At 45.2% G+C, this 17432-nt stretch overlaps 1 protein-coding gene across 2 annotated transcripts in view; it reads left to right on the top strand.

The window, feature by feature from the left end:
* The window catches only part of CSMD2 (CUB and Sushi multiple domains 2), a 555419-nt gene that overhangs the window by 505998 nt on the left and 31989 nt on the right, over positions 1–17432 (top strand). For both annotated transcript variants that reach the window (XM_028512433.2, XM_036025734.1), the window contains 4 exons: positions 1368–1541; positions 2837–3010; positions 8641–8814; positions 11541–11729. In XM_028512433.2, coding sequence (XP_028368234.1) covers positions 1368–1541; positions 2837–3010; positions 8641–8814; positions 11541–11729 — 711 coding nt within the window. The remainder of the gene's footprint in view (positions 1–1367; positions 1542–2836; positions 3011–8640; positions 8815–11540; positions 11730–17432) is intronic.

Here is a 17432-nt window from a genome sequence, read left to right as displayed (position 1 = left end):
GCTGCCTTTGTCCGGGTGAGCACCCACTAACTCATTTACCCAACATTCACACCAGGTACTGTAGAGGTATGAAGAGAAAAGTTTGGGACTCCTGCCCACCAGGAGCGCGGGGTCCACTGGAGAGGCAGACAAATAAGGACACGGGGACAGTGGCGTGTGAGGAGGCCTGTCCCAGGAGTGCGTGCAGGAAGAATGGGCATAGCACGAGGGCTGCCTAAGGGTGTCTGCCTTTCCTTCTTCATTGCCAATTGTTCTTCCTTGGTTCTTCAAGAGAGTTTCAAAATCCAGGGTCCCTGGGAAACCACTGTAAGACAGAGGTTATTAGGGAGTGCTCCTGGGATCACTACCTGTGGAAGGAAGGGAGGGGAGGACACAGGACTGGGGGGAGGGAGAAGCTGGGTTCCGAGGCAGTAGCCGTGAAGGCCTAGGTCGACCCCACCAGGGGCCCTTACCCCTCTGCACTGACCAAACATTGGGTGCAGGCTGCCCTGGCAGGAGAGCGCGGCTTCAGATGGGAGGACTCGTCCACCAAGGCAACCTGAGGAGGGCCAGCTGCCGAGGGTTCCTTGCCAGCCACTGGGGAAATAAATTCTTTGGGCGCCAATGGGGGTCTGAGTGGCTCACCGCAGCATCCACTACACAGGAGATGCTCACAGCACTCACCTAATCAATAAGGCTGTGATAGAGGAAGGAGGTGTTTGTACGGGGACAGAAGAAGATACCTTGTCAGTGAGCCGCGGGAAGTTTGAGACTGGGAGGCTTCCCAGCACCTGTGATGCAAGACACTATTGTCTTGTCACCCAAGTGCAGATCCCACAGAGGAAGGTAGTCATGTTGGTGGCAGAGCAGGAGTCAGGAGCTCACGCCGATGAAGCGGTTCACATTCCAGTGTGGCCTGGGCTGTGGGGCCCCACCCCTGTGCCGGCCGGTGGCTGTCTGCAAGGCTCTGTGGAGGGGTGCGGGGCTGCTGCCCTGCTCGGCAGAAATGACCAGGGAACTGATTTGCAATATCTGCTCTGAACGCCAAGGAGCACACCACTGAGTCACCGTTTCTCCAGTCCGGTGCTTCCTAACTGGGGTGCACCTCTGAGCCACCTGAGTTGTTTAAATACGCGTGTGCCTAGGCCAGAGATGGTGAGCCAGGGGTCCAGAGTGCAGCCTGGACATTTTTAAAGCTCCTCAGGTGCTCCTGGCAACACCTCCAGTTGAGGATGACTGCTCCAGTGTAACGTCACACAGGTCGCTGTCACGACCCATGTTACGGTCGTGCGTCCCAGCAGAGTGAGGTCAGACAGACCCCGTTTCCGTCACGGTCTTGCTAACCAGAAGCAGCACATGTCTTACTGAGCATTTTGTTACCTTTCCAGTCATCTCCTGCGGCGAGCTGCCCATCCCGCCCAGCGGGCACCGCATCGGAACGCTGTCCGTCTACGGGGCCACGGCCATCTTCTCCTGCAATTCCGGGTACACGCTGGTGGGCTCCCGGGTGAGGGAGTGCATGGCCAACGGACTCTGGAGTGGCTCTGAGGTCCGCTGCCTCGGTGAGTGGCCTCCGCGGGACCAGCCTGCCCGTTCTCCCGCCTCGGGACGAGTTAGATCTTCCCAAAGCAGGATCCCAATCTCAGGACAGTATCACTTTACCCACTGACATAAAATGCTTAATTCAAACACCAGCTATGGGGCGTCTCCCTTGACTAAAACCCTAAACTGGCTTCTCTTGGGGCACCCAAAGGAATGAGAACCTCTTAAAGTGTGACGAGACAAACCTTTGAGGGGTTCTCTTTCTGATCGGAAAGACGGCTTCTTCTTATTGGCCCTTGAAAGATGGGTGAAGCCCCAGGCTCCACCGTCAGGGCAGGGCACAGAGACACCCCCCTGCGGCATGTCTGAAACACACCCTTTGTATTTATATTAGCAAGTGTTACATGGACACGTATTTTACATATGCTGTATGATATAGAAATATATTTTTGTCACTTGCTTACTCTATATAGTATATACACATATACACACACACACATAATAAGTTATGATAAACTCATTTTTAAAAACCTGGCTTACAAAGAGTAAAGTTATTATTTCCTCCATGGTTAATCCATCCCCTGCCTAAACCTCACATACTAAGGTTCTCTGTCCTCTCCTTTCTTGGACCCCTCAAGTGCAAAGGTGGGTCCCAACTACACAAACCTAACAGCACAGATTGGATGGTCCATTCCACAGTCAACAGTATGGTCCTCCCACCGTCTCAGGCCCCTGTTGAGTTCACACAGAGCCAAAGGAAGCTGCTGGAAATGCTAGGAATATGCTCTTCCCGGGTGCCATTTAATAAAATAATTCACCTGGGTTTCTATTGCCTGCGTGCCTTGCCTCTCAAGGAAAAGGAAGCATGAATTTAGCCAGACCACCTGCTTTTACCTGGTTATTTTTAACCAACGAGACTTGAGCTGCCTTAATGTACACTGTGGTGCCCTCCAGTAAATGCTCAGAAAACACCAGTTGCTGAGATTGGGGCTGGGGTGGAGGGTGCAGGGAGGTAGCAGTGACCACTTCTCCCAGCATGTAGACACACACTAAAGGTCAGAGATGGATGCCATGTAAGATGCAGCCTTGGGACTTGGGGTTGCCACGTCTTCAACACCATTGCTATCACGTCTCGGATTCCTGAAGTCACTCCTGGATAGATGGCTGCTTTCCAGGGGAGGTGGAAACTCAATGGGTGGGTGGGCCCTTGGTCCTCTACCCCACCGTCCCTGTCTCCTCCAATCCTGACGAAGCCCCGCCTCACTTTCTGCAAGCTCCTCTTTGATTTACACTCTTTTCTTGTCCCCCATCAAAGCTGGACACTGCGGGACTCCCGAGCCCATTGTCAATGGACACATCAACGGGGAGAACTACAGTTACCGGGGCAGCGTGGTGTATCAGTGCAACGCCGGCTTCCGCCTGATCGGCATGTCCGTGCGCATCTGCCAGCAGGATCACCTCTGGTCGGGCAAGACCCCTTTCTGTGTGCGTAAGTATGTTACCCACTCTCCCTAGTCACGGCTCAGATTCGACACAGACCAGCTCCTTGTTCTCTTGATCAGCTTAGCTAGGGGTTTTCGCATACTCTGTTGTTTTTAGTTTTCTTCATATCACTAATTATTGCTTTCACCTTTATTATTTCTTTCCTTGTGATTTCTTTCGGTTAACTTTTTTGTTCATTTCCTATCTGTTGAGTTGGGAATTTAATTCACCTAATTTCACTCATTCTTACTGACCATCATCATGTAGGTGTTTAGGACTGTGAAATTTCTTCTGATCGCTAGTCTAATGGTATCGCAGTGACTACACTAATTCATGTTTTATTATTTAGCAAAAATTTGCCAATTTTGGCATTCATTTCCCCTTCCACCCAGAAGTTTTTAAATAGAAGAGTATTTTGTAAAATTCCAGGTGAAGGGCCTTTTTAATTTTTATTTTGTTATTTATTTCTAATGTTACTGCATTAAACGTAGTCTTTCTACTTCACTGGCCTTACTGATGCCCTGTTTGGGGCTTACTGTTCTATCAGTTGTGTGAGTGTTCCGTGTGCATTTGAAAAGAAAGGGAGTTAGAGCGTGAAGTTCTATGTGTAGTCACGAGGTGTGCCTTATGGATTATGTTGTTTATGCCTTTGTACCCCTGTTTATTTTTTGTCCGTTTGACCTGTTTTGTTCTGAGAGGCCTTTTTTTTCAAGTTTTCTATTGTTAGTGCATTTCTCTTTATTTTCCCTTGCACTTCCTGCAGTTTCTGCTCCATAAAAATAGTTGCTGTGTTATTTGGTGTGCAGATATAACTATTATAGCCACATTTATGACTGTGGCTTTAGCCTTTAAAAATGTCTTCCCTATCACTCTTAATATTTTCGACTTGAATTGCCCTGGGCCTGATAATAGGCTTACAATCCTTACTTTCATCCTTAACATCTAAATGGCATTTCGTTCTTATCACATTTTAATGCCATTAGCCCCCAATTTTCTCATTTAAGCATTTGTTACCTAGTTTATCAATTTTTAATAGTGCCCTTTGACCTCCTCTATGGACTGCACAGCGATCAACGAGCCTGTTCTGCTTTTCTTTCTGCCCCTTTCTCCTTCCACATTTGGTTGTATTATTTCTACTTTGTCAGAACATAAACTGTTTATTATATTGTTTATGCAATATCATTCTACCCTTTTCCCTACCTTTATTTTACTCCCAGATCTACCATTAAAAGTATCAAAAGCTCACCAACGCTGCTGAAGTTTTCCTGCTCACCTCCTGGCTGGGTCCAGCTCAGTCTCTGGTATAATACATTCTTCCACAATGCCTCCTTTGCCTAGTGTCCCCAAGTTCTTGCATGTATAAAATTGTTTATCTGGCCTTAAAACATGAAGGATAGCTGGATTTTATATAAAATCGTTGGTCACTATTTCTTTCTTTGACTTTCTTAAAAATGTTCTTTCATCATTATTTCACTTTGCGTGTTACTCTGAGGAGTGCAAATATTAGTTTATTTCTATTGCTCTTTGGAGTTATTTGGTGGCTTTTCTCGGGGCCCTGATGATTGCTTTCTCTTTATCCTTGAAGTCTGATATTTTACTTGGATATGCCCCTGTTTGCTGTTCAGAGACCATTTCTCCAGGTATACTGTGGACCTCTGAAGATGTAGATTCAAGTCTTATTTCTGAAACGTGTTCTTGAATTGCAGTTTTAACCACTCATTCAAGCCCACGGCTTTGTTTTCCTTCTAAATCAGCTCCCATTATGTGTGTGTGGAAACTTTTTTGCCTGTTTTCCATTTCAGTTTCTTTGTCTCTGATTAATTGTACTCCTTTTTGTAATCCTATTTTAATTCCCTTGGTATTTGCCTGACTTTCCTCAATACCTCTTGGTAAATTACCATTTGATAATATTCTCTCTCTCTTATAATTTAGTCTTTATTTCTGAGATAATTTTCTTTTTCTTTAATTCTTTCCTGCATGTCATCAATTATCTTTTCATTTTCTCCCATGTTTTGTCCATGTCTTGTTTTAGTTTTTATTTCCTGATTAAAAAAACTATTTAGTTTTATTATTTCCTGATTCTCAAGATGGCTTTCCATATCTCCAAATATTTGTGTGATAATATGTAATTCAGTTTAGACTGTTATTAGAGCTTCCTTAGGTTTTCTGTGTTTCGTTTTTTTATGAGATTTTCATCAACTGAGCTGCTTTGATTATTTTTATTTCCTTTTTGTTATTGCTTTATACATGTTTAGGCTGATGGTTTCTGTTCATTTTGCAGCTTGAGGGTGGTTTGCAAGAGCACCCCCTTCTGTCAGCGTAGCAAAACGTGATGGTTTTGTTTTTGTTTTAAATTTATTTTTCATTTAAATTAGTTGGTATACAGTCTTTTATTGGTTATATTAGTTTCAGATGTATAATATAGTGATTCAACATTTTTATACTTTACGATGTGATCACTCCACTAATTCTAGTAATTACCTCTCACCATATAAACTTATCACAATATTATTGAGCCTTTCCACCCATACCCTTCTTCCTTCTGGTAACCATCCCTTTGGTTTCTGTTTCTAGGAGTCTGTTTCTGTTTTTTTGTTTGGGCTTGTTTTTGTTTATTTTTATTTAGATTTCATACACAAGTGAAACCATATGGTACTTCTCTTTCTCTGCCTGACTTATTTCATTTAGCATAATACCCTCTAGATCCATTTATGTTGTCACAAATGGCAAGATTTCATTCTTTTTTATTGTTATATAATATCCCATGGCATATATATGGCATGGCATATATCTCACATCTTCTTTATCCATTCAACTATCAATGGACACCTAGGTTGCTTCCAAATATCAATGCAGTTCCTACCAAAATACCAATATCATTCTTCTAGGAACTAGAACAAATAATCCTAAAATTTATATAAAACTACAAAAGACCCCAACTAGCCAAAGCAATCTTGAGAAAGAAGAACAAAGTTGGAGGTATCATGCTCCCTTCTCTCAAACTATACTACAAAGCTCTAACAATCAAAACAGTACGGTACTGACACAGAAGCAGACACCTAGATCAATGAACAGAATAGAGAGCCCAGAAATAAAACCTTGGTTATATGGCCAACTAATCTATAACAAAGACAGTAAAAATATACCCTGGGAGTAACGACAGGATCTTCAACGAGTGCTGTCAGATACGCTGAACAGATACATGTTTCATTTTCTAATAGAAGGCTTTCTTGTGTGTGATAAGGCTGCACGTCCTCCATTTTGTTTGTCTGTTTCTCGTTTGTCCTTGCAGGACCCTAAATTCTCTCCCTTTTGCTTCTTTTCCCCAGTGTTACCCAGTCTCCAGAGGATGTCTTTTCTCTCTGTCTACCTCCCTCCCCTCTTTCTCCGTCTCACATTCCCTTTATTTCTTTGCCTTTCCTCTTCCCTAGCAACATTGAGGAGAGTCACACCCACTTTTAGGTCACTTCCCTGGAGTTGTTGCATCCTGATGTACCCGAATCTTTCTCCAGTGTGCTCCCACTTCAGATGAACATTCTCTCTCTAGCGGTGATTTGAGACCAGTACACAACCTTCCCCGGCTTCTCTGTTCTCTTTCCATGCAGCCTTGCTCCCCACGAAGGCTCGCATCAGAAGCATGAGAAAGGGTTCTGCCTGGGTTTAGTGTTTGTTTTTCTCCTCACACATAATTTAAAGTTTATAGCATTCTGTGTCTTCTAGTTGTGCTGCAGGCCCACGCTTTTCACAGATTTATTTGTTCTTCTTGTTAAACTGCACTTTTTAAATTTAGGTGACCACCTTATTCTCAGCTGCCTGAAAGTAATTTGGAAAATTCTTCACTTTTTAACACTCCCTAAAGTAAGCCTTTGTGTAAATTGCAGGGTTTTGTTCTTAATTTTTATAAGGCCAGATTTTGTTTTTAATTCTTTTTCTTCATGTGGCTCCTGCATATGAGATGGAACAATAAAATAATGAAACTTACTCAATAAGCAATCCATTAAAATTGGTCTTAATAACTTCTAAAGTATCATGGATGTGGACAGCAGTGTGGTGACTGCTGGAGGGAAGGGGGTATAAAGGGACTAAGTGGTAATGGAAAAAATACAATAAAGATTAAATTAAAAAACGATAAAGTAACTTGACAGATCAAAAAAATAAAAAATAAAGTATTCAGTTTCCTGAAAGCAAGGCCCGTCTATATTCAGTTTGTCTTCCAGATGCATATAAAGAAAATATATTTGGTTTCCTCCAGGAGAGGAAAATTCATATGCCTTCAGGAACTTGGCACAGAATGTGTGTGAATAGATTGGGTTATAAAGAAAAGGGAAGGATGGAGTCTAGAATTAAATGCAGAACATCTGCCTAGAAGATATTCTAGGCCTGGTCCACACTGAAAGGCTGTGTAGTAAAGGATTCAGACAGGCAGACCCGGGACCCAGGTTGCCCGGGTTCAGATCCCAGACCCGTGACTCTGTGGCACATGGCTGCGTGACTGTGGGTGCGTGAGGTTATCTCATAGGGTCTCAGGGTTCTCATCATAAAATGCAGACACTTCAAAGAGTATTATGAGAATGAAATAAATGAATCCGTAGAAAATGGCCAGAACAGTAACCCTAAAATAAAATGATCAGGACAACGCCTGATGCAGATGTGGAGCAGATGCTGCTGTTGTCATTGCTGTGACAATGATGAGGACAAGGACGGGGGTGGGGGTGCATGGAACAGAGGGCTCAGCCCGAGTGCTCTGGGACCAGCCTGTGGGCACCAGGTCCTCTTCTTCCTCCCTGCCTGCGGCTGAACACATTTTAAAATAAAACAGAGCCGTTGGTGGGGGTCAAAATATCACCTTTGCTACTAATAAACGATTCGTTGGAGACCATAGCTTCATGCAAGAGCCAAATGGAGCCTGCTCAATGAACCCCAGAGCAGGGTGGGCTCACACACAATCAGAGGCAGCACCACCCTGGCGGAAGGAGGGGGCAGATGCCTCTTCCTTGTTGGGGAGAGCAGTGTCCCCTACAGGCAACTGGGTCCCCAGAGGAAAAGGCAGAGCTGATCCAGATGGTGCAGATGGGCCACCTGGTGTGGCCTGGGGCAGGGTTGGTGAAAGGGCACAGAGAAAGGCCAGGAATCACACCATCTGAACTCCATTCACATGGAAGGAAGGTTGTGCTCTCACAACAACTCTGGCTCCCTGGGCTTGGCCTCGGCCCCTGGTCTGGCAGGGTGACGAAACCCTCTGTCTGGGCTTGGTTAGCATTGACTCTGGCTCTGCCAAGACTGGCCCAGGAACTAGGACGGCTCTTGATCAGCTGAGGGTAGTTGTCAGTACACTGACAATGAAGCAATGAAGAGGGAGAGGGGGAGCCACGGGGACCAGAGGCAGGACTGTGTCGCTAGATGACAGAGAACTGCAGTCCCGGCCTGCGTTGTCCAAGCTGTGGACATGCCTTCAAGGAAAAAGCAATGTTCCGATGAGGATTTCAGGAAATAAAGGTTTTGTAGCAGAAGAGACCAAAGTTAGACTTAGAGCTGAACTTTCCTGATGGGCATGAGACATACCAGGTGAGAGGAAGAGGAGGAACCTCTTGGGGTGTGGAACACAGGAGGGCTTACCTATCTCTGTTTTGGTTACAGCAATTACCTGTGGACACCCAGGCAATCCAATCAATGGCCTCACTCAGGGTAACCAGTTTAACCTCAACGATGTGGTCAAGTTCGTTTGCAACCCTGGATACATGTCTGAGGGCGCCGCTAGGTCCCAGTGCCTGGCCAACGGGCAGTGGAGCGACACGCTGCCCACCTGCAGGAGTGAGTCACCCCTCCTCTCCCACTCCCCTCCCCCGCACCTCCGCCGTCTGTGGCCCAGTGACCCACAAGCAGAAGCCATGGGTTCGATCCTGGAGTTGTTTTGACTCAGACAGGGAAGACTTGGGACAGAGAAGGGTCATAAATGGGGGCTTCCTAGACACAGCCGTGTAAAATTTCATCACGGTTACGTCAAAAAAAGCAAATGAAGTTTCATACGTCAAAATAGAAGTCAAAAGTAATATTTTTGTTTATATTTATAAGCCAATAATTCATCATATACAGCCCCATTGTTGATGAAGGAAAAAAAAGCAGAAGTGTTCAAATGAGAACTAAACAGCACACAGGGGTTGGGTTGAAGGGACAGAGGGCAGAGAAGAAACCAAGGACTCAAGAGGCAGATTCCGCACAGAGCACATTCCAGCCCCATCTGGCCTCTTTGGGAAACAGCTGCTGAAACTTTTGGAGGTCTGTCCACAGCAGTCAAGGGCAAGCGGAGCCGTCTGCCTCTCACCAAGAAAGGCCAAGTCGGCTCGGTGACATCTAAGTGGAGAGTTAGAGTGGGCTGAACACGAGAGAGCCCGGCCCTGACCCGGAGGTTGATCAGTTCTTCGGGGTTACGGGAGCTGAGATTCCCTAGGACGGTGGCTCCTCCCAGCAGCGTTCAAGGGGCGTGGTGATTGGCTATGCAATAGGTCACAGCTCACTTATTACTGATATTGAAGGACCAAAATTCTCAAATGATTTTTAAAAAATAAATTAAGTCACATTCACCACTAATCCTCAAATCACATCCCTCTGTTAACATTTCAAAGATGCTGTTTTGAGTGAGAGAGGGTCCCACAGAACACAGGGAAGATGGCCAAGACCTTGCTTTGTGCCCTCCTCCCGGCTATCCAGATGGGCAGGAAGAGCTGAGAACTGCTGCTTTGGGGGGTTGTCGCATGTTCCCTTCTCCCCAAGAACCGTGCTTCGTCTCCCAACACACGGCGCAAACTCTCCCATGTTTTCAGCTCCACCCCCTCCTGCCCACAGCTGCCAGCCTGGAAATCCGAGGGCAGGGGTAAAACCCTTAGAAACCATGGCCTCTGGTCCTATTCCCCTCTAGCCCATTCTCCACCCTGACAGAGCAATCTGTTTAAAATGCAAACCTGATCAAGTCTCTTCCTGTTCCAACCGCCTTCCCAGACTTCCCCCTGCCCTCAGGAGAAATACTCCCCGGGTTTACAGGGCCCCCTGGGGACCCGGTCCAGCCTCATCCTCGTTCACCTTGTCTGCTCCCTGCCTCACTCTGCACTGGGTGCCAGCCACAACGGACCCCTTCCGTTTCCTACTCCTGCCCTGCACCCATGCTCCCACAGGGCACTCCCAAACAGCTTCCTCGCACACACGAGGTCTCCCTCCTCAGTCCCCCTCGCCGCTCCCTCTCTGTCACCAAGAGCCAGTTGAAACATTGCTTTCTCCTGGGAAGCCTTTCCTGCCCCACCCTCTGCACTGGGCTTTCCTGGTCCACCCCCTGCTCTGATGCTCTGCTCTGTGCTTCCAGAACATTCTCTGCTGCCCCTATCAGAGCACTTATCAAACAGCATAATCGCTTGTTCGTTCTTCTCCCTAGACCAGCAGTTCTCCTCAGGGGAGGACTGCACCCGTCCCCCTGCCCCAGCAGGGGACAGAGGTCTGGAGACATGTTGGACTGTCACACTGGAGGCTTTCTGTTGGCATCTGGTGGGTGGAGGCCAGGGATCCTGTTAAACATCCCACAGTGAACAGGACTGCCCCCCACTGACAAAGAACCATCAGCCCAAATGTCCACAGTGCCGAGGCAGAGAAACTCCAGGTTGTAAATTCTGTGGCGTCCTCACTACCCAGCACCCGGCTTGGCACTCGGTGCACCACAGTAAATACCATGAACGAATAAATGCCACTCACTCGTTCTGAGATTCCAGCCTCTCTGAGCCTCAGAGACGCGCATCAAAGTACAAAATACCTTATACTTTAAAAGCTTGTCAAAACTTTAAAATACCTGCCCTGATGCCTGAGATTCAGGCAAGATAATGAATGTGAAAGTGTTTGGGAAGCAAAACATTCATGAGTTATGAATGATACCATCATTATTCTAAAACTGCACTCTGATTTTGAGTTAAGCTGCTTTGGAAACACTCAAACATTTAAAAGTCAAATGTAGCCCCCAGGACATTAATCTCTCCCTGGAATACTCATAAAAGAGATTAAAAGTGTTTCCAGCAGAGGCCAGCCCCTGTTCAAGTCGGCTCTGATGCATGGGCCTGCAGCTGGTGAGCTCTGCTGCAGAAGGCTCACGTGCCTGGGATCAGCCCCTCGGATCCAGGCAGCCATGCCCGTGAGGGGCTCGGGTGTGCAAACATCCCAGTCCTGGCTGACACCGTGTGCTGTAGACATGTGTGCATGTGTCACTGAGGAGGGAGAGGTCACCAGTCAGAGAGGAGGCGGGAAGGCTTCTTAAAGGGGGTCATGTCTCGCTGGACAGGCAAGAATGAGGCCCTCAACCAGGGGATGAAGGGGCGGGGAGAAGAACCAGCCTTAAAACCAGCTCACCCTCCTGGGAAGGATCTGCTCCGTGTTGCCTGTTTTGGTCTGGAAACGTTGCCGTACTGGGATTCCGTGCCTGGGCTGGGCTCCTGAGTTCTCATTTACGAGGATGTGAGGGTGTGTGTGAGTAGTCTGACGCTGACTGTCCCGTTCCGTTGCAGTCATCAACTGCACAGACCCCGGGCACCAAGAGAACAGCGTCCGTCAGGTCCATGCCAGCGGCCCACACAGGTTCAGCTACGGCACCATGGTGTCTTACCAGTGCAACCATGGCTTCTACCTCCTGGGCACCCCGGTGCTCAGCTGCCAGGGCGACGGCACATGGGACCGCCCCCGCCCCCAGTGTCTCTGTAAGTAGATGTCGCAGCCTTCAGGATTCTCTTTCTTTATAACTCATTGCCTGGCAAACGCTGTTTCCTACTGCCCCCCTTCCTCCCTTTTCAGGAAAGGCAGCACAGTCCTCCCTTTGAAGGCCTGGAGTGGGAATGCCACGGGCTCTCGAGGCCAGCCGACCTGGAGCTGAGCCCTGGCCTTGCCGCGCAGCAGGCTGTGTGGTCTGAGAGAAGCCCACCAACCTCTCAGAGCCTCCGTGTCTCCATCTAGAAAAGTGACTCCGATCCCCTATTCCATGGGGTTACTAGAGGATTAAATAAAAAATCCATGAAAGTGCCCAGTATAGTATCTAGCACTCGATAAACAATAACTGCTTTAACTATTATTAGGAAAAAGTATGGGGGCAACGTGTTTAAAAAACAGGGGGGGGGAAGTGGTCAGAATCTTGCCAGCTGGTTATAGCCTCATATATCCTTATGAGGAGAAGCCCCCTGGGGGCCTGCTCTCTCCTCTAGTTCCTGGAGTTGAATCCTGTGGACCGCTCTCTCCTCCCCAGTCTTCCTGGGAGTGGAGGTAAAGATGCAATCCAGGGGTTAATGGGCAGTAGCCCTCCATCAGCCCACTCAGATTGTTGGATCCCCCACACCCGCCGCCCCCGTCTGCAGGACTCCACCTCCTCAGGCGCCGGTGCCTCTAAGTGTGCAAAGAGACTGGGGCAGCTCCTCCCTGCCCAACCTTCTCTCGTTTGAGGACCCCCAACCTGGCCATCCAGCTCCTTCCATGACTGATGCATTGACTGGCAAATGTGCAGGAATTTGAAGGAGGAGGTTGGAAATGGGCTGCCACCTGCTTTACAGTGGTACCAGCTGAGGTTCAAAGCACATGGTGGTTTCAGATTAATCTTCTGGCAAAAGGAAGCTTTTATCATATTAAAATTACTCATCTATATGAATTTCTTGCCCAAAGCTTGTTTTTACCGGATGTTAATACTGCTATTGAAATAATTAATTAATATATAATTACACTAATATAATGAATGACCAGCTTCTTCTGGAAGATTTAATCCATTTGCATTTTTCCTTCTTTAGTGAAGGATAATTCACATGCCATAAAATTCACTCTTTCAAAGTCTATAATCGAATGATTTTAGTGTAGTCTCAAAGTGGCGCAGTCTCGCCACCATCTAATTCCAGGGCACGTTCCTTCCGCACAAGGAAACCTTTGAGCCTTCCCTTCCCGTTCTCCACCACCACCACCACTCTGTCCACCGGCGGTCATGGTCTGCTTTCTGTCCGTGGGCGTGCCCATCCTGGACATTGTATGCAAGTGGAATATTCCATGTGGCCTTCTGAGACCGGCCTCCTTTACTCAGCATAAGGTTTTCAAAGTTCATTCATGTTGCAACACTTATCAATCCTTCATTCTTTTTATGGCCAAATCCCGTTCCATCGTACAGGTGCGTCACACTTTGCTTATCCTCCCTCAGCTGGTAGGCGTCTGAGCTGTTTCCACTTCCCGGCTGTCACGATTAATGCTACTCTGAACGTTTACGTACAAGTTTCTGTGTGAACGTATGTTGTCGGTTCTCTTGGGTATACACCAAGGAGTGGAATTGCTGGGTCACACAGGAACTTTATTTTTAATGTTTGGAAGATAACTGTTCTCCAAAGTGTCTGCGCCATTTTACCTTCTTACCAGCAGCATATGAGGGTTCCAGTTTCTCCACATTCTTCCTCATGATTGTTCATGTTTTTCATTATAGCCGTTCTAGTGGGTGTGAAGTGGTGTCTCATTGTGGTTTTGACTTCCATTCCTGATGTCTTAGGACGTTGAGCATTTTCTTGTGTGCTTCCTGTGTGCCATTAGTATCTCTTCTTTAGAAAAATGTCTGTTCAAGTCCTTGGCCCATTTTTTGAGTTGTTTGTCTTTGTGCTGTTGAGTTTTAACAGTTCTTTATATATTCTGGGTACATGATTTGCAGATACATGATTTGCTAACATTTTCTCCCATTTTATGGATTATCTTTTCACTTTCTGAATAGTCTCCTTTGATCCGTGAAAGTTTTTTTTATTTGTAATGAAACCCAATTTATTTACTTTTTTTGTTGCTTGTGCTTTCGGTGGAACATTTAAGAAACCATTGCCTAATCCAGTGCCACCAAGATCACCTCCTCTGTGAACAGGCGTAGTTTTACTTCTTCCTCCAGACTGGATGCTTGGTATATCGTTCTCTTACCCAATTGCCTGGCTGGAACTTCCAGTACACTGTTGAGCAGAACTGGCAAGAACAGACATTCTTGTCATGTACCTGGTCGTGGGGAGAAAGCTTCCAGTCTTTAATCATTAGGTATGATGTCAGCTGTGGGTTTGTCATAGGTTCCCTTGATCCCCTTGAGGGAAGTTCCCTTCTATTCCTAGCCTGTTAAACATTTTCATCACAAAAAGGTGCTGGGTTTTTGTCAAATGATTTTTCTGAATCTATTGGGATTATCATCTGGGGATTTTTCCCCCTCATTCCATTATTATGGTGTATTATACTGATTGATTTTTCATATGTTGAACTACTCTTGTATTCCTGGAACAAATCACACTTGGTCACGGTGTATAATCCTTTTATCATGCTGCTGGATTTGGTTTGCTAGCATTTTATTGAGGATTTTTACAACTGTGTTCATAAAGGATATTGGTCTGTAGTTTTCCTTCCCTGTGATGTCTTTGGCTTTGGTGTCAGGGTTATACAGACATTGTAGAATGAGTTTGAAAGTGTTCTTTCTTCTGGTTTTAGAAATAGCTTAAGAAAAATTGGTGTTATTTCTTCTTTAAAAAGTTGGTAGAATTCAGCAGTGAAGTCAACTGGTCCAATGCTTTTCTTTGATGAAAGTTTTTGATTATTGATAGATTCTATTTATTTGCTATAATTCTATTTAGATATTTCATTTCTTCTTGAGTCAGTTTTGGTAGTTTGTGTGTTTCTAGGAATTTTTGTCCATTTCATCTTGGTTATCTAATTTGTTGGCATACAACTGTTCATGTTCATAGTATTTCCCTTAATGCTTTTTATTTCTCCAAGGTTTGCTGACAGTAATATTCCCACTTTTACTCCCAATTTTAGTAATTTTATTTTTTTTCTTTCTCTCATCAAATTTGCAACACATTTGTCAATTTTATCAATCTTTTCAAAGAACAAACTTTTGGTTTTATTTTGTCTACTGCTTTTCTACTTTCTATTTCACTTATCTCTTTATCATTATTATTATTTCCTTTCTTCTGTTTGCTTTGGATTTAGTTTGCTCCTCTTTTTCTAGTTTCTTAAGGAGGAACGTTAGGTTTGGGATTTGAGATCTTTTTAATGTAGGCATTTACAGCTATAAATTTTCTTCGGAACACTGCTTCCTCTGCATCTCATAAGTGCTGGTATGTTACGTCTTCATTTTTCACCTCAAAGTATTTTCTAATCTCTCTTCTGACTTCTTCTTTAACCTCTTAGTTATTCAGGAGTCTGTTGTTTAATTTCCATATATTTGTGATTTTTTCAAATTTCCTTCTGTTACTGATTTCTCATTTATTGCACTGTAGTTAGAGAATATACTCCGTATGATTCCAATCTTCTCAAATTGTGTGGCAACTTATTTTATGGCCTAACATGTGTTCTAGCCTAGAGGGTGTTCCGTGTGCACTTGAGAAAAGTGTGAATTCTGCTCTTCCTGAGTGGAGTGTTCTGTAGCTGATTGTTAGGTCTAGTTGGCTTATCGTCTTGTTCATTGTATTTCCTTGTTGATCTTCCGTCTGATGTTCTATCCATCATTTAAAGTGAAGTGTTGAAATCTCATACTACAATTGTTGGTTTGTCTATTTCTCCTTTCAATTCTGTTGGCTTTCTGCTCCATGTGGTTGGTGGATCTGTTGTTAGGTGCATATACGTTTATAGTTGTTATATCTTCTTAATGGATTGATCTTTTTATCTTTATAAAATGTTCTTCTGTCTTGTAACAATTTTTTGTCTTAAAGTTTATCTTGTCTGATATTAGGATAGCCATCCAGCTCTTTTTTTGGTTATCGTATGCATAGTATATCATTTCCATGTTTTACTTTCAGTCCATTTGGGTCTTTGAATCTGAGGTGTATCTCTTTCAGACAGTATATAATTGGATCATATTTTTATTCATTTTTCTAATATCTGGATTTTCTGTGTTTAATTCTCATTTAATGTAATCACTGATAAGAAAGCACATGGAAACAAGGAGCATGTGGAGAACAATCACAATTTCTCAGTTAACAGTGAGAGCCAAGTCATTGCGGAAGTGAGTCAATTACAGTGCTTTAAGGGCGAGTTCCCTTGGAGTCATCCTACCCGGTGTGAAGAACTAATTCTCCTATTGACTAGGTCTGTGATCTCGGGGAAGTTACTTTTCCTCACCATGCCTCATTTGCCTCCTCAGCAAGATGGAGATGGAAATGGCGCCTACTTCACAGGGCTGTCTTAGGAAATAAATGATGTAATGCTTGAAACTCACTCTGTCAGTTATCTATTGCTGTATAACAAGCCATCTCAAAACTTAGTGGCTTAAAATAGCAACTGCTTTTGTTTGCTCACAATTAGGTCAGGAATTCAGGCAGAGCTTAGCAGGCATATTAGTTGGCTACACAAGAGAAACAGAATCAGTAACATATCTACACATAAAATAAGGAATTGGATCATACAATTATACAGTCTTAGAAGTCCCAAGATCCACATTTGGTTAGCTAGGAGAGCAGATGGTGTAGTTTCAGGCTGGGTCATGAGCCTGAGAAGCTGGAGAGTCGATAGCGTAGGTTCCAGTCCAAGCCCTAGTCCAAGGGCAGAAGAAAACTGATGTTGCAACTCACAGACAGACTGGCAGAGAGAGAGAAATCTGTCTTACTCAGCCTTCTGTTCTACTCAGTCCTTCAAGAGATGGGATGAGACCCACCCACACTGGGGAGAGCTACCTTCTTTACTCAGTGTACCTCTTCAAATGTTAATCTCATTAAGCACTGACATAATAGCATTTAACCAGCACCTGGGCATCCTTCCAGCCCTGTCCAGTTGACACATAAAATAAGCATCACAGCAGGGATAGCCCACCTGTGCCACATGCAGCTCAGCTAGGACTGGAGGAGCCAGGATGGCCTCGCCTACATGTCTGAGCCCTTGGGACCACCTGTTCTCCTCCTTGTGGCCTCTGTCTGTGTGACCACTCTAGCAGGACAGCTTGGTCATGTTTACTTAGAGGCTGAGTTCCTAAAGCAAAAGAGGAAGTTATAAGATTTTTGAAGGGCAGAGCTGAGAATTCCCAAAACCTCATTCCACCAGTCTGTTAATCAAAAAAGTCACAAGACCACCCCAGATTCAAGGGGAGGGGCAATAGTAGACTCCACCTCCTAGAATGGGAAGAATGGCAAACGTGTCCAGGGACGGGAATGATTGTGGGGCCATCTTTGCAGACAGTGTACCGCAGTCAGCCCTTTGGAGACCACGATTCACATTCTTCCACAGGCAACATACAACCCCTCCCCAGCAAGACCTCCAAAATCATATTCATTTTATTTTAGTAATCTATTGTGTAACACATCACCCCAAAGTACAGGGGCTTAATGTAACCACCATTTTCTTGCTTATAATTAGCAGGCTTCAGTGAAGACATTGCATCTCTACTTCATATGTAGTTGGCTGTTGTGACTTGACTGGGACTAGACAACCCA

The sequence above is a fragment of the Phyllostomus discolor genome, chromosome 5 (assembly GCF_004126475.2).
Source record: "Phyllostomus discolor isolate MPI-MPIP mPhyDis1 chromosome 5, mPhyDis1.pri.v3, whole genome shotgun sequence".
Taxonomy (NCBI): domain Eukaryota; kingdom Metazoa; phylum Chordata; class Mammalia; order Chiroptera; family Phyllostomidae; genus Phyllostomus; species Phyllostomus discolor.
Note: the sequence above shows the minus strand (reverse complement) of the source record. Positions and strands in the feature narration are given on the sequence as shown.